This window comes from Ochotona curzoniae, unplaced genomic scaffold (genome assembly GCF_017591425.1).
Source record: "Ochotona curzoniae isolate NIBS_2020 unplaced genomic scaffold, NIBS_Ocur_1.0 contig_523, whole genome shotgun sequence".
Lineage (NCBI taxonomy): Eukaryota > Metazoa > Chordata > Mammalia > Lagomorpha > Ochotonidae > Ochotona > Ochotona curzoniae.
Genome location: NW_024466459.1, coordinates 10,456,799 through 10,477,475, shown reverse-complemented (window position 1 = coordinate 10,477,475; position 20,677 = coordinate 10,456,799). Strand labels below are relative to the sequence as shown.

Below are 20,677 nucleotides of genomic sequence, written 5' to 3'. Positions count from 1 at the left end.
AAGGAGAGCCGGGATGCAGGGTCTGAACCTGACGGGGCGGAGCAATCACCAGCTGCCCCAAAGCGACAATAAAGGACGGCTCTTTGGCAACAGTGACGCGGCCGCCTTGTGTCATTCATTCCGGCAACAGTGGCTACTACAAAAATACTCCCAGGGTGCCAGGGCGGGTGGGGCCCCACTCTGCCTCCCTCCCCCAGCCCTGCAGCAGGAGCCCCCATCGCGAGGGGCACTGCCGGCTGGGCTGGGGAGCGGACCTGCCAGGGCACCTCCAGAACGGGATCTTGGCAGCAGGGGGATGGCCTGGACCCTCCCCAGCCGTCCTGGCCGCCTGCCTCGGCCCCGGCTCCGGCAGGAGGATGGGATGGGTGGCCTGGAGGGGGTGCTGCAGAGCCAGCCGAGCCCACGCGGCCTGAACCCTCCACACGCACCCAGGGAGCCAGCCGGTTGGGCAGTGGCCCCTCTGCCTGAGGCCCAGCCGGCCAGCAGCAGTCGGGGTCTCCCCTGAACCCGCGTGCAGCCACCGGGAGCACGTGGCTTCCTCAGGGGCTGGCAGCAAACGGGGACATCTAGGACTTGTGGCCGGGCAGCGGTCTCGGGGTCCGGGGGCCTGGTCACCGTCCTGGCTGAGGCAGGCAAGGTCAGGGCTCCCGTGACGTCCACGGCAGAGCTGCCGGGCTCAGGCGTCTGTGGCGCTGGCTGCAGGGCCTGCTCGGGGAGGAGCCCCATGAGAGGGCTGGCCTACCCTGCGACACCCACGCAGCCTCCCTCCCCCAGCCAGCCAGCAGACCAGCCCTTGGCCGGGGGGTGGGAAGGAGCCGCCTCACAGGGAGTGGCCAGGAGAGGAGGGCTGCCGGTAGGAAGACCTTGCCCAACACCCAGGCTCTAGGCCTCTGGTGACCCCTGGTGGAGTCAGGGGACTGCTGGGGTGCCCCTGCAGGTGTTTGCGTTGAGGTGGGGTGAGAGATCCTTGGACAGGAAGGTGCGGGGGCCGGGCCAGCAGTCAGATAAGGGTTCAGGATCCAGCAGGTGCTGCAGGGCAAAGGCAGGGCACAGGCCTGCATGTGGGGCCCAGCGGGGCCAGACAGGTCAATGCCGAGTGCATCGGGGGCCAGGTCACGGGGACAGGATGGGTCTGGGCAGCTGAACCCAGCAGGGAACCAGCCTTTGGGCCCCGGCCCAACCCCACCACCTCACCTCCCACAGCCTGGGCGTCGGCGTCCGCCACGTGTGTGATGGAGAAACGGGACGCGGGCGTGGGCAACACAGTGAAGCGCGACGCGGGCGTGGGCGGTGTGGCCGGGGTGGGTGCAGCAGGGTCCAGGGCTGGGGCCAGGGTGGCCTTGGCTGGCATCAATGGGAAGTCCTCCCGTTCAAACGCACCACCTACAACCCACGGTCACATGAGTGGAAGGGGCGCACCCAGCCCAGCTCCGCCCCTCTCCCTGAGGTCTCGGTCTGCCCTGCTCACCCTTGGCCGCGGGGGAGCCTTCTGCGGGCCACGGCCGGCCGGGGGCCCCGGGGCTGCCCGCCAGGAACGTGGGCGGCTGCTCCTTGGCGCAGGGCGGGGGCTCCGCCGGGTCCCGGGCAGGGCTCTCCTGCAGGGGCCGCAGCAGCTGGTGGCTCGGGCACCCGGCACGCCGCGGCCCCGCTCCCCCCCCCCCCCGCACCCTGTGCCCCGCACAACCCACCTGATCAAAGAGGTAGACTGTGACGTCGTCGAAGAAGGAGACAGCCTTCTTCTTGTGCTCCAGGCCGTCGCGCAGGGCGCGGGACAGCAGGCCTGGGCCTTTGAGCAGGCCGCGCAGGCTGCGCACACTCTGGCTCTCGGCCACCACCACGGGCACGGCCGCCTCCTCCTCGCTCTCCTCCCCGGGCTCCTGCACGCTGTAGCAGCGCAGCTCCTCGTCCGACTCCTCACTGTCCTCGCTGTCCTCCTCTTCCTCCTCCGGCAGGTGGGGCCCTGGAGTTGCTGGGGGGCGGCCGGGCGAGGCCAGGCAGAGGGCATCCACTGTGCGCTCCTGGGGGGACCCAGGGGGCTCCAGGCTGCTGCCTCCTGCCTTCAGCGAGGTCCCGGGGAGCAGGACGAGCCCCAGGCTGCTGGCTGGACCTGGGGCCTGGGGAGACCCTGGCCCCGGGGCAACTGCTGGCAGCGCCGGCAGCCACACCTCGGCGGAGCCAGTGCCCTGCGCTGCCTCCTGGGGGCTGCCCAGGCCCCGCTCAGGCCCCGGGGAATGGACCTGCTGCTTTCCCGGGGCAGAAGGGGGGTCCGGCTCGGCATCCAGGTCTGAGAAGTAGGCCGAGTCTCGGTATGGGTTCTTCTCGCTGAGGGCCCCCCGGGGGGCAGCCAGCTGCGTCTCAGGCTCCAGGCCTGGGCTCCCCAACTCTTGGCCGGCCTCCTGAGCCTCCCTGAGCACGAACTCAGGGGACTCGTAGTTCTCGGTGTCGTAGCCGCTGTCCAGTGCTCGCGGCTGCCCCCCAGGAGGCCCAGCAGCCAAGGGGCTGGAGGGCTCACAGCCACCTTCACCCACTGCACACGGGAGGGCCAGCGAGTCCATGGGGTCCTGGGGCTGCCCGGCCAGCATCGTGGCTGGCTTCTCCCTCAGGTTGGGGGGGACAGCCTCGGTGGCCCTGGCTGCTGCTTCCTTGTCATCACTGCTGGCTGCCTCCAGCTCCGGGGGGCTGCAGCTGCTGTCCGGGGTCTGGCAGCCGGCCGCGGGGGTCGGGGAGCCGGGCAGGGCATCTGGGGCGCCTGCTTCCTCCGAGGGGAGGGGCGCGCCCTCCTGGGAGGGAGAGGGGACAGAGGGCACGAGCAGTTGGGGTCCCCCAGAGCCCTCAGCTTCCTGGGCTAGCTGGGGCTCCGCCAGGTGGGCCTGCTGGCCGTCAGCACCCAGCCAGGCCACCTCCGGCCAGGGTTCTGTGGCCTGACCCCGGAGAGGCCAGAGATGGGGGAGACCAAGGCAGCGACCTGGCCCTGGGCTGCGGGGAGCTGCCTGCGGCCCAAGCAGGGGCTCCCGGGGGTCCTCCTGCTCAGGGGAAGCCCGTGGGCTCGGTTTCGGGCTGGGACAGCTGTCCGCGAGGCCGGGGTCCCAGGCCTCAGGGCCGCGGCTGCCGCTGTTGTTGTTCGCAGACACGTTGGAGCTCCAGTGCCCGCGCTGCGCCCTCCGCGCCTCCGCCGCGCCGGCCTCCTCTTCCTCCAGGCCCGGGGACAGCCGCGCTGCTCCCGCGCCCCGCGACACACACGGGTCCTCCAGGAAGGGCGGGCAGAAGGCGGCCGCGCCCCAGTCGGCGTGCCGGGCCGCGGGTCCGCCTTGTGAGGGCGAGCTTGGGCGGCAGGGCGCGGCCCGGGCGTGGCTCCGCGGGTCGCAGGGGCCCCAGGAGGCAGCGGCGGGCGCGGGGCCCAGCAGCGGCTCCATAGCCAGAGAGGCGTCGGCGCCCGAGTCCGAGTCCGAGTCCTGGGCGGTGCGCGGGCCCGGGACGCAGCCAGCGCAGTCGGGGTCGTGGCCGGCGGCGGGCGCGGCCTCCTCCAGGCGGATGAAGTACTCGCTGCCCAGCGAGGGGCTGTGCGCGCTGAGCACGGGCACCACGCCGGGCGCGCCGTCCGGGGCGCACAGCTCCCGCAGGCGCGCAGCCCCGGGCGCGAAGGTGTCTGCGGCGCCTCGGCCTGCCTCCCACTTGTACTCGAAGTTGAGGCCGCGGCTGGTCTCGGTCACGGTCAGGACATCGTCGCCGTCCGCGTGGAAGCCTTCGCCCGCAAACTGCTCCAGTAGCGGGAAAGACGAGTTGGAGGCGGCGGCGGCCAGCTCCCCCGAGGCGCTGCCCAGCGCCGGCCCCGGCCCCGCGGAGCCCCCGACGGGCCGCAGGGAGCGCCAGCGCCGCTCGAACTCTTCTTCGGCCTCGGTGGCGCCCTTGGCGCACAGGTAGGCAAGCAGCAGGTGCACCTCCTCCGCCGTGGGCCGCTGCTCCGGCTGCAGCCAGCAGAACTGCATCACCTCGTACCTGGGGGGAAGCCCCGTGGGAGCCAGGCCGTGCACACAGGCTCCCCCAGCCCGACCCGGGGCGCGGACACAGGGGAAGGGTCCCTGATACCCAAAGGGCGGGGCGGCTGGGGAGGCAGAGCCCCCGGGCTCCCCCACCTGCACCCCGGGGTCCTCACCAGCGGTCGGACAGGGTCAGCTGCAGCTGTGGCTTGGGAAGTTTGAGCTGCTGCTCCCGCACGGCGTAGGCCAGCACCTGCCGGTCCGAGTGGTGGGGGTAGGGCTGCACGCCCAGCTCAAACAGCTCCCAGATGGTCACTCCCAGGGACCTGCGGGACAGCAGCAGCGACAACCGCCTTGACACCTGCTGGGCCACGGCTCAGCCCCGCAGCACCCAGCCCTGCCCAGGGGCACCTGTCCCTTCAGGAATGGACCACACGGCTCTGGCTGGACCCCAGCCCCTGACTGGTCACACTGCAGCTAGGCTAGGGCAGCAGGGCTGTGGGACAGAGCACTCTGTACCGAGAGGACCTGGGCTCAGCAGAGCGTTGCAGGGGACAAGGAAGCTTCCCCGGCCCCTCTCCTGGGAGGCAGACGGGCCACAGGGGCCGTGGCTGCACTGCTGCCCCCAGGGGTCCCAGCCTGCGTGTGGTGAGGTGGGCAGGCTGCGAAAGGGGTGCTCGGTGGCGATAGGAGAGACGGATCACCCATGAGGGCGCAGATGGCAGGGCCCTGGCAGGCGCAGGGGGCGGCCGCGGCACAGGGAGCACACGTGCACAGGAGCAGGCATCGATGCCAGGCGCGAGAGCCCACGCTCGCCTGAGTGTCCACTCACGAATGAGTGTCCACTCCGGGCCAGCTCCGAGCCCAGGGCTCAGGGCTGTTGTCCTGGAAACGCCTCCCCCAGAGCCCTCACGCCCACCCACAAAGGTGGCCCAGCCCCAGGCCTCCCCAGGGGGCACACCCAGACTGGTGCCTTCCCAGACTCACCACACGTTGCTGGCTTTGGTCTGGTCCACCACCAGCAGGTTGCCGTGCACCTCGTCCACCAGCTCGGGCGCGATCCAGCGCAGTGGCACCCACAGCTGGTCAGCCGTCACGAAGTAGTCTTCCTGCAGGTACGGGGCACGGTCATGCTAGGCACCCAGCCGCTGCCGGCCCCCGGCCACCTGGCTGCCCTACTCACCCGGTACTTGGAATGAGAAAGGCCATAGTCGCCGATTTTGGCCGTCAGGTCGGCTGTCAGCAGGCAGTTGCGCAAGGCCAGGTCGCTGCAGGGATGGCCGGCGGGGTCAGGGGTGCAGGCCGGAGAAGGGGCCCTGCCTGCCCCCGGGCAGCAGTCTGGGCATCCGGCGGGGCGTGCCCACCTTGCTCCCCTGCCAAGCCCCGGAACGCGTGCACCCGGAAGAAAGGGTCCCTGACAGACCACCCCTCCCTCCACTGGGACGCCGTGACACCTCCTCCCAGCCCTGGCCAGCAGGGGTGGCGGGGTGCGGCAGGCAGGTCGGGAGGCTGGTGGCCGCCCTCGCCAACAAAATCGCTGATGCTGGAGGTGCTATGTCCCCACTCAGCACCACGATGTTGCTGGGGCGGGCGGCCCTGGAGGCGTCGCGCTCCATCCGGCAGCCCCGGGCGCCTGTTGCCGGGCACCTGGGCCAGGGCAGCACCCCACGCCCCAGGGGGCCTCACCTGTGCACGTAGTTGTGGCGATGCAAGTGCAGCAGCCCGCAGGCCACCTCGCAGGCCATGCGCTGCAGGGTCAGGGCGTCGGGCGCCATCGACTCGCTCGCCCGGCAGCTCTGCAGGTAGCCTTTGAGGTCACCCTGCAGGAGGGAGCAATGCTGGGAGGCCGCACTGTGGCCTGCCTCACCCCCACGGCATTCCTGCATCCTGGGGGGGGGGGGGGGCCACAGAACTGCAGGTCCGCTCGCAGGTGGAAGGGCAGCAGGGAGCCAAGGCTGCTGGGCAGAGGGCCGCCCCCACTAGGCTCCCTGAGCCGGCCAAGGGAGGCTGCGTTCTGTCCTGCCCAGGTGGCCAGGGGCACCCGATAGAGACCATCCTCGGGCAAAGCGGCCTGAGCCCTGTGTGTGGGATCTGGGCCGGGCAGGGCCACACTCACCAGGGGACAGAACTCCATGACCAGCAGATAGGGTGTCACCTCAGCGCACTGGGCCAGGCACTGGAGCAGGTTGCTGTGCTGCAGGGCCCTGCAAGAGCCACGGGCGGCCCCTGAGGCTTGCAAGCCGCCCAGGGAAGGGGGCCCACCACCCGAGCCTGTCGGGCGCCACCCACCTGTGGGGCTGGACCTCCTCCAGGAACTGCACCTGCTCCTGCACGCTGGCGCTCACCTGCAGCTCCTTCACCACCACCTGGGTGCTGCTCACCCCCGAGTTCACCTCCCCCAGAAACACCTGCAGGGCAGCAGGGCCACGGTCACACCCACAGCCCCGCGAGCAGGCACAGCTCCAGCCGCTCCGGCCACCAGCAGCGCCTGAGCGTCCACGCCGCCCGGCCCCTGGCTGGCCCTGCTTTCCCAGGCGCCCTGACTCCCACTTCCGACCCCAGCCAGGCCACGCACCTTCCCGAACCAGCCGTGCCCGATCTCCTTCAGGTACAGCAGGCTGTGCCGGCCCAGCTCCGTGGACTTGAGCAGCTGCACTGTAACGGGGACAGGGGGTCAGGGGTCCGGCCCAGCCACCTCCACGTCCTCACCAGCCTCAGCTGGCTTCCCCAGCACCAGAAGGGCGGCCAGGCTGGACCCCAAGACAGAGGGACCGGGGGCAGTTGCCATCCTGCTGGGGTCTCCAGGCAGTGAGGCGGGCCAGGCCCAGGGCTGCCGGCAGGCACAGGGACAAGCCAGGCCGGCTGCCACAGAACCTGGAGCAGGACCCACTAGACCCGCTGCGCAGGTGACACAGCAGCCAGTGAGGCCGGGGCGCCGGCAGGGCCCCCAGAAGCAGCCCGCCCCCCGCCCCCACAGCACCAGTCACCAAGAACGCCTTTGTTGGGGGCCGCTTGGCACGGCCCCGCACGGTGCACACTGGACCCATTCTCCCCCAGACTGGGCCTTGTGAGGTCAGTGGGGGCTCAGGGCCAAGGGGCGGGCCGGCTGCGCCCACTCATGCCCCTGCCCCAGGGATTCCTCACATTCTGCGCCCACGCCAGCTGCCCACAGTGCCAGGGGCAGGGCCTGTTCACTGGGACCCCAGGCTGCCCTGTCAGGCCCAGGGCATCCTGGCAACAGGAGGGGCGGGGCCTGGGACAGAGTGGTCCCTGCGCCCAGCTTCTGACCAGCCCCCAGGGAGATGCCAGTGCAGGCAGCAGAGCCCCAGGGACAGGCCTCCAAGGGCCTGGGGTCCCAGCACGCAACTGTCCCTGGCCAGCCTTCAGCCCCCACAGGGTCACCCAGGACAGCAGAGCCCACCCTGACTGCCGTGACCCCATCCCTGGTCGGCTGATCCTGCCTAGACTCTATTGGTCAGGGGAGGGGTACAGGCCTGGGGCTCTGGGTGGGCTGCGCAGGTGACACGAGTGCCTGGGCAGCCCTGGCCATGCTGGGTTGGGGAGGGCAATGGGGAGGAGGGGCAGCCCTAAGCTGGAAGCCCCGAGGCTCCGGGCAGGATGGGAGGAGGGTCCCCATTTACACCTGGTAGGTGGAACCCCAGGCTGAGGCCACTGGGGGCCCTGGCAGGGAACAGACCCTCAGCTCAGGGAGCACTGGAAGGACACGGCATGCATCTCCTGCCGCCTCCGCCCCATCCCAGCCCCAGTGCAAGAACGATTCCACAGTGGGCGGACAATAGCGCCTGTGTCCAGCAGGCCTAGCACCCCAGGGGGCGGGCCCCCGAGGTCAGGCAGCCCAGCTCCCACACAGCTGCACACCAGGCCGCGCCCGGCCCAGCCGCCCCTCCATACAGCAGCACCCCTGGGCCCACCCCAGCCCCACTGGCCTCACCTGAGCGCCCAGGCTGCTTGGCCATGGGCAGGCTGACCTCGGCGAGCGGCAGCACATAGACATCCGGGCCACCCACCGCCGCAGCCGGGGAGCCCTGCGCCGAGCGCCCGGCCGCGTACTCCTCCCCGTCGGCATTCTCAAACTCCTGGGGCAACGGGCAGGGCATGAGCTGGCAATGGGGACCCAGCACCGGCACCCCCGCCCTCCCCAGGGATGAGGTGAGGTGGGGACTAGGGCGGCTGCTGCACCTGGCCGGGACCACGCTGTCCCCAGAGCTGCCAGCCCCCACCCAGGCCAGCCCCGGGGCCCTGTCACTAAGCCTCCATCCACCCATTGCCTAGGGCGGGAACTGAGGCTCGGGGGTCCAGGGGCTTGCAGGGGGCAGCTGGCCCCCAGGGGCAACCCCAGTGCACACGCGGGAGGACACGGCGCCCCCTCCCCAGGGCCTCCAACCCCGGCTGCCACCCGCCCGCCCCGTCCCCAGCTTGCACCTGGGCTAGGAGTGAGGCCTGGGCACCCACCTGCCCACTCAGGGTCAGGCCCTGGCTGCAACCCTTCGTTACCTGACCATGGTGCCTAGGGGCCCGCGGGGAGCAGCCAGCCCAGCGGGCAAGCAGGCAGCACAGCGTGAACATGGAGCCAGCGCAGCCCCTGCCATGGAACTCCACAGGCGCCAGAATGTTCCAGAACCCATGTTTGGCGCGGGTGTGGGGGGAACCGGGAAGGCCTTGTTCTCATGGGGCCCTTGGGAGGGGCTGCTGGCCCTATGGCCCCGCCCCCTGCGCCCCTGAGGCTACAGCCTGGCCTCTGCACCTGCGGGTCAGGGGCAAGGGCCTGAGTCCCGTGCTGGTGCTGCACCAGCCTGAGGGGTCCTGGGCCACCTTGTAGGGTCTCTAGAGAGGGCAGAGGCCACACTTGGGGGGCTGGGACCCCCAACATCCTGGGATGAGGCAGGAAAGCTGGGACTTCTCATGCAGGGCACCCCTCCTATGCTGACTGCCCCCCAGCACGGGAATCTGACCTTCACCCACAGTGGGTAAGAACGCCCAAGGGTTGGCACTCGGCTAAGCCATAGGAATGCGGCCCAGGGGAGGCTCCCCTCTCCCCCACCCCCATGCCACTACTCCATTCTGCTGGAAGCCAGGACACTGGGCAGTCTCTGGGGCCCGTGGACTGGGGGTGGGAGGGGCCGGGGCTGCAGCAGATCTGGCGGGGGGCTTCCCGGGAGGACTGAGGGGCCTCCTGGACAGTGCTGAACCCCCCCCCGACAGAGCTGAGTCCGCTGTGAAAGCCCCCCAGCAGGGGAGCCCAGGCACTGCCCACAGCCCTCACCTTGAAGCCAATGGCGCCCTTCTTGCAGCACAGGCAGGCCAGCATGAGGACGATGACCGTGAAGAGTCCTGAGAAGGACACAGCCACCACGGCGAGTGAGGGCGACCAGGAGAGCTCGCCCAGCGGGCTGCTGTCTGTGGGAGAGGGGTGGTGAGCATGGCCGCCCTCCACGCTCCTGCCCCGTCCCCCAAGCCGACCCACCCGGCTCCGCGAGGCTGACCATGTTGGCTATGACCTGGCCACTGGTGCTCCAGTTCACTGGGGGGACTGAGGAGCTGCCCGACCCCCAGTGACGGGGTCCGTGGAGGCCGCTCTGAAAGGCCGGGAGCCAGGGACCCTGTCCTGCCTCGCCCAGCTCTACTCACCCTTGCCCCCTTGGGGCTGGAGGCGGCTGCCCCCACCTCACGGTGGCCACCGGGCTAGAAGCCGTATGGGTGTCCCCATTAGGCCCCCTTAGGTCCCCAGGGTGCCTCTGGGGCTGAGTCCCCGGCAGCTGCTGCTTCAGGTGCTCCCAGCACATTGGGCACCCCATATTCCATCACACAGCCAGAGTCTGCCCCTCGTCTGGGCTCCCCAGCTCGGGCAAGTCTGGTCCAAGGAAGGCCCGAGGGAGGGGGCTGCCCAGGATGGCCCCCCGGCAGAGGACGGGTGCTAAGCAGAAGACCCACACAGGCAAGTCTGGACACGTGTGCTGGTGTGTACGCGTACACAGCATCCCGGACACACATGTGACACACACGTGTCCTGGGGGACTGTGGGTATGTCCATGTGGCACCTCCACCACGCACGCCCGCTCTCCGCCAAGGCACCCACACGTGCCGGACGTGCCCGAGGCGACCCAGCTGCTGCTTTCCGCATGGGACAGGCTGGCCGAGGGATGCCCGGACTGGCCCCTGGGACCCCAAACGCAGCAGCAGCAGGGGTGACCCCCTCCACCACCAGGTCTGCTGACTACTGGCCAGGCCCTTGCAGTTCTGCACCTCAGAGGCGGGCAGGGAGAGCCTGGCTCCTGCCACCGGGAGTCCCCAACCCTGCAGTCCAGGCACGCTTGCAAACAGGCTGCCCCAGACAGCAGCAGCTGGAACATTCCTGTTGCTACAGAGCGGGACTTGCGGGGGCCTCTCTGCCGGCCTGGGCACCAGGCCCCCCGTGCTGCCCCCGGCTGCCCCCAGTTGCAGTGTCCAGATGCTGGGATGGCCTCGCCAGCTCCTGATCCCAGCTTTGCCTCCTGGCACCCGCAGGGGGTGCTGGTCCATGGGGGAGTGTGTGGGTCTGAGGTTGGCAGCACCGGGAAAGACAGGAAGGTGGCGGGGCACATGGCCCACAGACACCAGGCCAGGCTGGTGACACAGGCCATTCCACACGGGTGCCAGCTTGTCCCCCACGAAGCTGAGGTGCCCCCAAGACCAGCCTCCACCCTCCACGGCTATGGCTGTTCACTCCTTAGATGCCCACGTTAGTCGGGACTGGCCCAGTTGAAGCCAAGAGCCAGGAACTCCTTCCCGTTTCCCACGTGACCTGTGCCACCTTTGCTGCCCCCAGGCTGTGCCAAGACACGGACTTGGGGGCAAGCAGGCACCCTGATATAGGACAAGGGTGCCAGCCACAGCATGCCCCGGGGTTCCCCTCCTGTAACAAGCTGTGTCTCAGGTGGCCCCATCTGTGGGTGCAGGGCAGGAGCTTGGCATGGCAGAGTGAGTGCCCAGTCTGCCCCCATGACTGGGGGGAGTGCCCCTGTCTCCCTCCTCACATGGCTCGGTGGCCCCAGGGTGGCCCTTGTGTTGGGGGGTGCCTGGAAGAGGAGAGCTGAGTGGGTTGAAGAAGGGGGAGGGAGCCTGCGGGAGGGGCCTGTGCCAAGCAGCCTCCACCTGCACTGCTGGCGGTGTGGGTTTGGTGCTGGCATGGGTGCTCAGTGATTGAAGCCAGCTCCTGTGACACAAACGCCCAAGGTGGGCACCAGCTCGAGGCCCAGCTGCTTCACTTCCCACCTGCGAACAGCCCTGGAAGCTGCAGAGGATGGCCCGAGGTGTCGGGCCGGGCAGTCCTGTCCACCTGAATGCCCCGGAAGGTCCCCAGTCGCCGGGGCAGGCGGTCATCTGGACCCTTGCTCAGTGTAACGCCCACATGAGGTGAGCCTCACCTCCACAAGGTGGCGCTCCAGGGTTGTCCGCACCTGCAGCGAGCTGGCCGCCCCTCTGCAGGTGGGCTTGCAGCGGTCTGTAGGTGGGCTCCCAGCGGGAGTGACCCTGCATCCTCTCAAAGCCACCTACTCCGGAGCACACAGCCTGGGCACCCGGGGGTGGGGCATCCTGGCAAACGGCCCTCCCGGCCCACACACCCAGCGGATACCTGGCATTACAGGAGGGGCCAAGGTGCCACCCCACCCACGGCCTGCTCCTGGACCCCAGGTCACTGCAGCCTTCCCAGGTCACTTCACAGACTCGGACACTGAGGGTCCCCTGTCCCCATAGAGTGCTGTCCCCCTTCATACCAGGACCCCACACTGTGGGCTGAGCCGTGAGCCTGCTGTAACCACCAGGGTGGAGGACCCCACCAGCCCCATACTGTCAGCCATACAACAGATGCATCACCCATGGCGGCTGCAGGCCTGAGCCTGCCCCCCACTCCCAGGGTGCCCCACGTCATTCACTGGGCCTGGTCCCCTCCAGGCACCCCTTCCTCAAGACCCTGCTCCCTGACCCCAGCTCAAGGCTCCTGTGAGTCCCCTACCCCTGTATGCCTATGGCTGGCGCCAGCAAGCCCTGCTGATAACCCACCACGGGACAGAAGAGGCAAAGAGGCATACTGGCCAGACCCTGCTGTCCACACACACAGCCAGGCCACCTCTGCCAGGCAGTCATGGGGCCAGCTCAGGATACCGCCCCCAGCAGCCTGGTTCAGGGTCCTGGAGACCTAGCAGACACCAGGCCAGGCCAGTAGGGGAGGGAGGAGTTACCCACAGCCGCATCCCTGAGACCACGGCCAACTCGCTCCATCCCCACTCCTCCACGCCCTGGCAGGAGCCCCAGTACCTGGCCAGCACCCTGGTCACATCCCCCAGCCCACCCAGCCTGGGTCAGCCACATTCCTGAGACCAGGGCTTCCCTGCCCCACTACCAGGGACTTGCCAGGGCTGCTGTGTCCACTCCCGAGCCTTCAGCTCCCCGGCCCCGGCTCTCTCCAACATATCAGCCCAGAACCATGTCTGGGGCTCCAGCGAGGCCAGCCCCGTAACCCCAGGTCCTGGGGGTGACGGTGTGGCTCCCATCCAGAAGGCTGCTGCCCCAGCTAATGTGTGACCCTCAGCCCTGTATCCCTTCAGCAGCAGCATCCGCTGCCCCCGTGGGGGCAACTGACAGACAGGGACCCCCTAGGTTCATGGCCCGTGAGACCCCTCCACCCAGCCTGCTGTCGGCACTTCAGGCACGGGGGGCTCCGGGGCTGGGCAGGGCGCCAGCAGGACACCCAGGCACAGGAGCAGCCACTGCCCACTGCTACCGCATGTTGGAGCATCGGAACAACATGGCGGGAACAGACGCCCACCGCAGCTCAGGCCAGGTGTGGCACTCACTGCAAAGATCACCAGGAGGCTGGCATCGCAGGCTGGGCCAGCCGGGGAAGAGGACCAGAGGAAGTGTCCTCTGTCTCTCCTCTCAGTAGATCTGCCTTTCAAATAAGAATAAACAATGTTCAAAAAAAGTAAAAATAAACAACGCACTAAGACCCCCACACGTAGGCCGGCAGACAGCAGCACTTCTCCCAAGGACACACGCGGCTCCCGTCACAGAGAAATGCAATTCAGACCTCAAAGCCCAGCATCCAGGCTGCGGAAGCTTCTAGAAGCTGACAGCTAGCTCTCCTGCAGGCTTCTGCTGTAGCAGCTCTGGATAGACAGCTGCCTTTTGGCGGTCGTCTGGGAGTAAAACCAGGCCGTGTTCCACACAGCAGCCACCCGACTCACAGGAGGCCAGCCCCCACAGAGCTGCCTCCCAGCCAGTGCTGGTCCCCCGGGCCACATGCTCCCAGGAGGCCTGGCTCCCTTGGCCAAACCACGTGAACGGCAGGTGGACAGAGGGCAGGGCAGCCAGCAGCATGGCGGCTGCTCAGGGTCCCGCTCAGGCACGGCCAAGCTGGGCCCACGGGGCACGCTACATCACAACCCCTCCTCCCTGCTCCACACTGGCGATGCCCACGGGGGTCGAGCGGCCTGCCACCACCTCGCTCCTCGCCTGCCCCAAGGACAGGGACCACATCCCATCAGAATCCTGGGGTGCCCGAGGGTCGTCTCCTCCCCCCAAGCCTGTGCCAGCCCTGTGAGCCCAGCTGCCAGCAGGGGATGCCCACAGGAGCACACCTCAGAAGGAACTAGCCACGCCGGCAGGGAGCCGGAGGAGGGGGTTGAGGTGACCACTCGGTGGACAGTGTCAGAAGTCAGCTCGGGAGGCCCACCGCTGTCACCAACAGCCCCCCACCACCAGAGGCCTCAGCATCGCCCCTCCCCACACAGGGGACGTGAGGGGTGACCTCCCCACCCCTCAGATGTGACCGTGGCTGTTGCAGCCGACCGGGCATGACTGAAGTGACAGGCCGGGCCGCGGTGGCCGCACCAGCTCGTGCTGGGACCCTGGGCTGTGGGCGTCACCTCCATCTGCAGCAGAGCTGAGCGAGGAGGCTCCTACACGCACCGTGCACACACGTGAGCTGCCCCGCCTGGCTCTTCTGCCCGAGCCCAGGACTCCCCGTCTGGCCCCTCCACAACCCAGGACAGAGAAATGCAGCCTTCACAACACGCCGAAGGTCCCAGGCTGGGCCAGTCCCAGCAGCGTCCAAGAGGCCTCCTTGCCCCAGTGCCCAGGCTGCCATGCCATGCACCCAGCAGGCATAGAGGACAGTGCTGGAAGACTCTCCCCAGTCCAGAATGGACACCAAGGGGCACTCTGAGGTGGGCCAGCCAGTCGCCCACAGGCAGCTGGGCACAACCCAGCGAGCCCCCACGCCTGCTGTGCCCCTGACACCCAGCAATCATCCGTGGAAAACGGGGCACACCCTCCTGGCAGGGGACGGGTACAGCCAGGCAATGAGAAGCCCTTGTGGCTACAGGAGCCCCAGGAGAGACCCCATCGTGAGGGGTCCGGGACAGGCAGGAAGCACTGACCCTAATGGGGGAGGCCATGGCCCCAGGAAGCCTCCTGAGGTCGGGCACGCCTCCACCGGACAGCAGGAAAAGCGGGGCTGCTTCGAATCTCGGGGTTCCCATTGGCCAAGAAAATGTGCCAACTTCATGGGGTCAAGCTGGTGAAGCTGCTGGAAACAGCTGGGTTCTGCACAGGGCATGGCCCAGGTGAGGGGTGTGGCAGGCAAGTGCCAGTCTGCCCCCCAGGACTCAGACAGGGTTTTGTGCCTGGCGTCAACCCCCCCAGGATACGCAGGGACCCCAGCCTCTCGCTCCCGGGCCAGCCCCTGCCCCCTGCCAGCCTCGCCAACAGCTCATTGCTTCGTGTGGATGTCCAGCCCAGCGTGCAGGGGCACCAGCAGGCACAGCCTCACCAGGCTGGTTTGCGGGCAGTACAACCAAACCCACTGTGGGGTGGCCAGGGAACGGAGGGTCTGGCAGCTCCCCTCCCTCCCCTGTGACAGGACAGGCACCTGCCCGGAGCTCCGCCACGCCCTTCCCCTTCCTAGCAGCGTCCACCAGGCCCTGTGACCACAGCTCTCCCTACACCCCACAGTGGAGAGGAGCCTCTGTCCCCAGGAACCCCCACATACCGGGCTCCCGTGGTCGCTCCTGCAGGGCACCCTCAGAAGCCCCCAGCCCAGGGCCTGGCTCCGTGGGAAGAAGGCTGGGGACTCCGTGTGACGCCACCTCCTGGGACGGCCCTGGGGCCTGGGAACTGGCTCGGGCCCCACGTCCAGCCACTGCCCTCATTTCCTCTGCTGGCTTCCTCTGTGGGGGTGGGGAGGCCACGGCTCCCTCGCCTGCCTGCCGGTTCCTCCACAAGGAGGCGAGTACCCAGGGCCAGCTGCGGCACGGCACAGGGGTCTCTCCACCTAGGAGCGTGTGGGGCCCAGCAGCCCCTGGACAGCCGGCCAGGGGCCCAGCAGTGTGTGCCCAAGGCCTCAGCCCTGCCCCTGGGAAGTGCTGTGGCTGGGGACAGTGGCCCAGCGCCTGCTACCCAGGACCTGATCTTGCAGTCTGGGGGGGGGCACCCCTCACCATGGCCTGGCCCAGCAAGTGTTCCAAGGTGCAGCTACGTGTGCCCCCCTTTTCTGCTGCAGAGACGCCTCCAAGGAGGGTGTGTGGCAGCTGAGGCTAAGCCAGATCGATGGAGGTCATGGCCAGTGGGGTCCCAGGCCAGGCTGCCTCCTGGGGCCCCTCGGAAGGAGGCCCCACAGCGCGGGCCAAGAGCTCCTCCAGCATGTCCTGGGTCCCAGGGCCCCCTGCCCTCCACGGCCGCCCAGCTCTACGTCAACGGCCTGTCCTCTCTTCCCAGGAAGGTGCTGCTGGACCTCGGGGCGTGCAGCCTGTGAGGCCGCATCTAGGCAGCTGCTACTTCTGATGGGCCCTTCGGGCTCCAGGAACAGCCCCGCTCAGCCCCAGCCTGGCTCCAGCAGTGCCCGGGGTGTCCAGAGCTGTCCAGCCCCCGGCCCTCGGCCGCAGGGGGCAGGTGCAGTCCTGGGCCCTGTGACACCTCCGAAGGGCAGCAGCCACCACGCTCCACATCCGAGCAGGCCAGCCAACATCGGACGCTCACCTGAGGTCATCCACGTGGGCCAGGCCCAGGGAGGTCCCCGAGCTCATTCTTCCCCAAGGGGAGGGTCAGGCATGGTGACTGAGGTGGTACTCCTGGGACAGAGCTGTGGCAGGTGGAACCTTCTGGCAGCCCGGGCAGCCATGTTCCAGCTCAGCCTCGTGCAGGGCACCCAAGCATGGCTCCAGGCTGGGTGAGGCCCAGGAAGCATCACGCTCAGGCACTGGCGAACAGAGGAGTCAGCAGGCAGGAGGAAGGGGGTGAACCCACACCCCACTGCAAGATAGTGTCCCCCAGGGAGCCAGCTGCCCAGGCAAGGCAGCGTGTGCACCCTGCCCACCTGCATGTAAATGAAGACATCACATCCACACACATGTGAGGGGTGGAGCCTGAGCGTCTGTGTGTCACGTTACACGTGTGAAGTGTGGGGTGTGCACATGTATTACTGTGATATACACACGTGTGGGGGAGTGTATGCACGCATGGATCTGTGCATGGAGATGTTACACGTGTGTGTGGGGCGTGGAGTGTCTGCAGTGTGGACCTGTGCAGGCGCAGGCGTGTTACACGCATGTGTGGGGCATGGAGTGTCTGCAGTGTGGACCTGTGCATGCACAGGCATGTTACACGCGTGTGTGGGGCGTGGAGTGTCTGCAGTGTGGACCTGTGCATGCGCAGGCGTGTTACACGCGTGTGTGGGGCGTGGAATGTGGTGAAACATCCACCCCGGGAGGATGGAGGGTGTGGCCTCAGTGACCCTGGCCAGCGGAGGGCTGACCTCGCTCCCAGTGGGGCCACAGCTGCCATACCTTCTCAGTGTGACAGTCTCGCCTGGCCACCAGGGGCGCTCAGGAGCCAAGGGGGGACAGGTCCACCTGTGGCTGTACCCTCCCCCACTCGCTGGTCCAGCCCTTGTGCCCAACGGCCTGAGCTGCCCGTGCCCCTGGCCACCCCGCAGTCCTTGGCTGTGCTGGAGCGGTCATGCCGCTGAAGGACACAGTGGGCAGTGGCAGCTGTGAAGGCCCCCTGGGACCACCCAGGCCTGCCCCGGCCCCTCGGGCCCCTGAGCACAGCCTCGTGCCTGCAGCCCCAAGCCTCCTCCCCCACCCTGTCCCTCCACAGTCACCCAGACATATTCATGTCCTCAGGGTGGGACCCAGGAGCCCAGCCCGGCCTCACAGCAGGACCGAGCACTCAGGCTGGGCTGGGGACCCCCGGGCCAGCAGGCAAGGGTGGCGGGCCCAGCAGGGGACAGGAGCCCAGGGGCTGGGGCAGCGGGCCCAGCTCCACACTGCATACCCCAGGTCCGAGATGTGGCTGCCAGGAACCCAGCCCACAGGTTAGGAAAGTAAAGGCAAAGGTTGTCACAGAGGAACACACGGGGCAGTCGGGAGACTGCCTGCCCACGGCACTCCCACAGTGTCTCCACACCCACCGTGGACGGCCAGTAGCTCCAGGCCACCCCCGACCCATGCCCCAGGCTCCACCCCCTTCGCTCTGCCACCTGCCCCTCTGAGCACAGCGGGACAGAGCCTCGCAGCTGTGCCAGGGCCCTGTGCCCAGGCCTGCTATCAGCCAGTGAGGACGCCAGCCCCCAATCCTCACCGGGCACCGTCCCCTTCATTCCCGGAGGTGAGACGAAGGTCCCCGAGCAAGGCCAGTCCACAGTCCAGACGGAGGGTCCTCCTGCCCTCCCGCCCGCACCCTCCCAGCAGGTGGGCAGCCCTGGGGTGCCCACAGAGCCAGCAGCCTCGCCTCCTGACAACTTTTTCCCTTTTAAGTCATTGAACTGACAACATTGTAATTACACAGATGCAGCTCTTCCCACAGGAGGCCGCAGAGCTGGCTCCCCAGGGGCAGGCAGGCGAGGGGCTCATCAAACCACAGGGCTAGCCTGGAGCCCTCAGGCAGCGGGCACAGCACTCTGACCAGCAGACTGCCCATCAGCACAGGGTCCCCACAGGCAGGGCAGAGACCCTGGCACAGGGACTGGGCAGTACCCCCACCTGGACACTTCTGTGTGCTGCCCCGGGCCTGGCCGGGTACCAGTGACCCCGGGGGGTCACCCCAGAGAGTCACTTCGGTGCGGGAACCCCTCAGCCCGCCCCCAGGCTTCCCACCATCCCCGTTCCCCAGCACACGCCTTCAGCGCCGGCTTGCCAACATCACTCAGGGCCCAGCTTCGTTTGGCCTACACCAGGCCGTGCCCAAGCGCCCAGGGGCACGCAAAGAAATGTGGGTAGACACCAGGCGCCTGGGCAGGGGCTTCACCTGCCACCGGGCCGCAGCTGGAGAAGATGGCAGGAAGCAGCCCGCACCTCCCGCTGCCGCAGCCCCCGGCCCACCATGGCCAGACAGTGAAGACGCCACTGCCGCTCCCTCAGGGCCACTGCGGCCACGGTGCAGGGCTCTGGACACGCACGCAGGCCCCTCTCTTCCCCAACTCCCAGACAGGCTCAGGGGGCCAGGCAGGGCTCCCGGCCCAGGCCAAGGCCATGGGCCAGTAAGAGAGACACCCCGGCGGCCCCAGCCTCAGGAGCCCCCATCCCCCGGAGGACCGGAGTCCCCGCGACCTCCTTCCCCGGGACCCCTGGGGCGCCCGTTACCTGCCCGGGCCGCGTCCACGGAGCCCAGGGGCCGCGCCGAGGCCTGCGCGCCGGGCGGACGCGGGGCCTCCAGGCGGTCCTGCCGCGAGCCCGGACGCTCCCTGCGCGCTGCGCGCGGGGCGGCAAAGGGTTAACCCCGGCGCACACCCGGAGCAGGCGCCCGGCCGCGCCAGGTCCGCAGTGGGGAGGCAGGTGGGGGCGGAGGCGCGCGGGCGCGGCGCGGACTCACCGGGGTCCAAGTGGGAGCTGAAAGCGAAGCTGGGGTTGAAGAAGGGCGACGACATGGCCGGGGCCAGCAGCGCAGGGGGCGCCGTGGGCGCTGCGCTCAGGACGCCCGCGGCCCCGGCCGGCCCATCGCCAGGCGCCGCCGCAGGTGCGGAGCGCGCCGGCCCCGCGCCCCCGGCCTCCGCCGCAGCGCGGGCGCACCGAGGGGGCGGCGACAGGCGAGGGCTCCGGCTGGGGCGGGCGCGCGCGCGGGCACGAGGCTGCAGGGGGCACAGGGTCTGGGGGTGTCCGGGGCCGGGGGTCGGAGCGGCACGCGGCGGGAGCGGGGCGGCCTGGAGCTGCGGGGGCGGGACCGAGGGCAGAGCCGGCGGAGAAGCGCGGAGGGCAGGCTGGCGGGGGCAGGGGCTTGGGGGTGAGAGGGACGCGGGGGCGGCGCCAGAGGCTCGGAGGCGGCCGGAGGATGCGGTGGAGACGCGGAGGCCTGGGCCGGGGAGGCGCGGACAGAGACCAGCGGCCCTGGCGGGGTGCACGGCTTAGGCCTCGGAGGCGCCTGGAGGGGGGTGGTCCCCGCGCGCGCTCTGGGCGGCACCTGCGCTCGGGGTGCGGGGTTCCTCCCGCAGACGCCGCCTGCGCCCGCTGACCGGCCCGGCCCCTCCCGCACCCTTGGGCAGCGCCATCTTGCGTCGTTGCGCCGGAGCCCGGCGGGGCTGGCGCGGGCTGGACAGGGAGCCAGGGTCGGGTGTGCGGAGGGCAGCAGCACCTGGGCCCAGCTGGAAGGCGGGGCAGGGCAAGGGCTCCTAGGCACACCCAGCAGGGTGCATGGAACCCCAGGGAAGCCGGCTGGGGGAAGGGCCCGCTGCCCCACTGCAGGCCGGGCCCCAGCGGGCCTTGCCCCAGCGCGGCTTAGGGAGGCATCCAGAACCTTCCTCCCGGCTGCTTGGAGGACTTCCCCGGCACACTGAGGAGGCAGAGCTGGAGCTCCAGGCATGGCGGGCCCAGGCCCCTCCTCCGCACCTGCTGGTAGCCTGGGGTCCAGGAACCCTGCAACGGCCCCCCTCAGCCAGCCAAAGGGCCGACTCAGCCCCGGAGTGGGGAGGGGCCGGTCCAGACCTCCCACGCGTGCACACATGTACACAGCCGGGCCAGGTCCCACCCTGTTCTGTCTGTGCAACCTCACAGAGCCCACAGGGGCCCGACCCCCAGGACCCCCTACCTGGGATCAGCAGGTGGGCGAGGATTGCTCCTGAGGGCCATGAGGGCCGCAGCCTCAGGCCAGCCCCGTGCTTTACCAACAGAGGCCCGAGGAATGGACTGACCAGCACCCGTTGGGCCCTGGGTGCTCATTCACAGTGGTGGTGTCACAGGCCAGAGGTCAGCCGTGGACACCGCAGGGGCCTGTGCTGTCCTGGTTGCCCCACATGCCCCAGGGTGTGGCCAGGCCGGGAGCCAGGCTGGACACGCGTGCTGGGTTGCACTGAGACAAGGAACACAATGGAGCCGGGGTGAGGGCCTAGCTGCAGCGAGGGTCCCGAGAGTGAGGGGCAGCGTTTGGAAGACCCTGCGGTCACAGCCATCTGTCCCTTGGCAGACAAGCCCATCAAGCAGACACGTTACTGGGCCACCAGCAGGACACAGCCTTGTGCACGCAGCAGGCACCCACACTGGACACATGGCACAGTGGCCCTGCTTGCTGGCCTGGGGTTGGAGTGCAGCTGACGGGGTCGGGCTGCTCTGGGGCTGTGCTGAGCACACAGCACCATAAAATAGGGGGTGAATCCTGCCTCAATAAAGTGAACCCCGTGGCTCTCATCACGGATACTCCAGTGCGGTGTTTCT

At 69.0% G+C, this 20,677-nt stretch overlaps 1 protein-coding gene across 1 annotated transcript; it reads right to left on the bottom strand.

The window, feature by feature from the left end:
- Window positions 1–271: 271 nt before the first annotated feature.
- Window positions 272–18,900, bottom strand: AATK (apoptosis associated tyrosine kinase). The gene is made up of 14 exons (XM_040989806.1): window positions 18,846–18,900; window positions 9,262–9,395; window positions 7,930–8,074; window positions 6,553–6,632; window positions 6,267–6,385; window positions 6,094–6,181; window positions 5,664–5,797; window positions 5,161–5,245; window positions 4,965–5,086; window positions 4,154–4,303; window positions 1,689–3,996; window positions 1,460–1,595; window positions 1,195–1,383; window positions 272–705 (listed from the first exon to the last, which is right to left on the bottom strand). Exons 1-14 carry the CDS (start codon window positions 18,898–18,900, stop codon window positions 677–679), a joined length of 3,774 nt encoding a protein of 1,257 aa, XP_040845740.1. The 3' UTR covers window positions 272–676.
- Between the last annotated feature and the right edge of the window lie 1,777 nt (window positions 18,901–20,677).

What these genes read in the sequence shown, in the direction of transcription:
- AATK (XM_040989806.1), bottom strand. Translation starts at nt 18,900, where the DNA reads ATGTCGTCGCCCTTCTTCAACCCCAGCTTCGCTTTCAGCTCCCACTTG. An exon ending in CAGCTCCCACTTGGACCCCG is followed by an intron (nt 9,396 to 18,845) that starts GTGAGTCCGCGC and finishes CCTCTCCCACAG; the next exon opens with ACAGCAGCCCGCTGGGCGAG. An exon ending in ACCAAAGCCAGCAACGTGTG is followed by an intron (nt 4,304 to 4,964) that starts GTGAGTCTGGGA and finishes GCTGTCCCGCAG; the next exon opens with GTCCCTGGGAGTGACCATCT.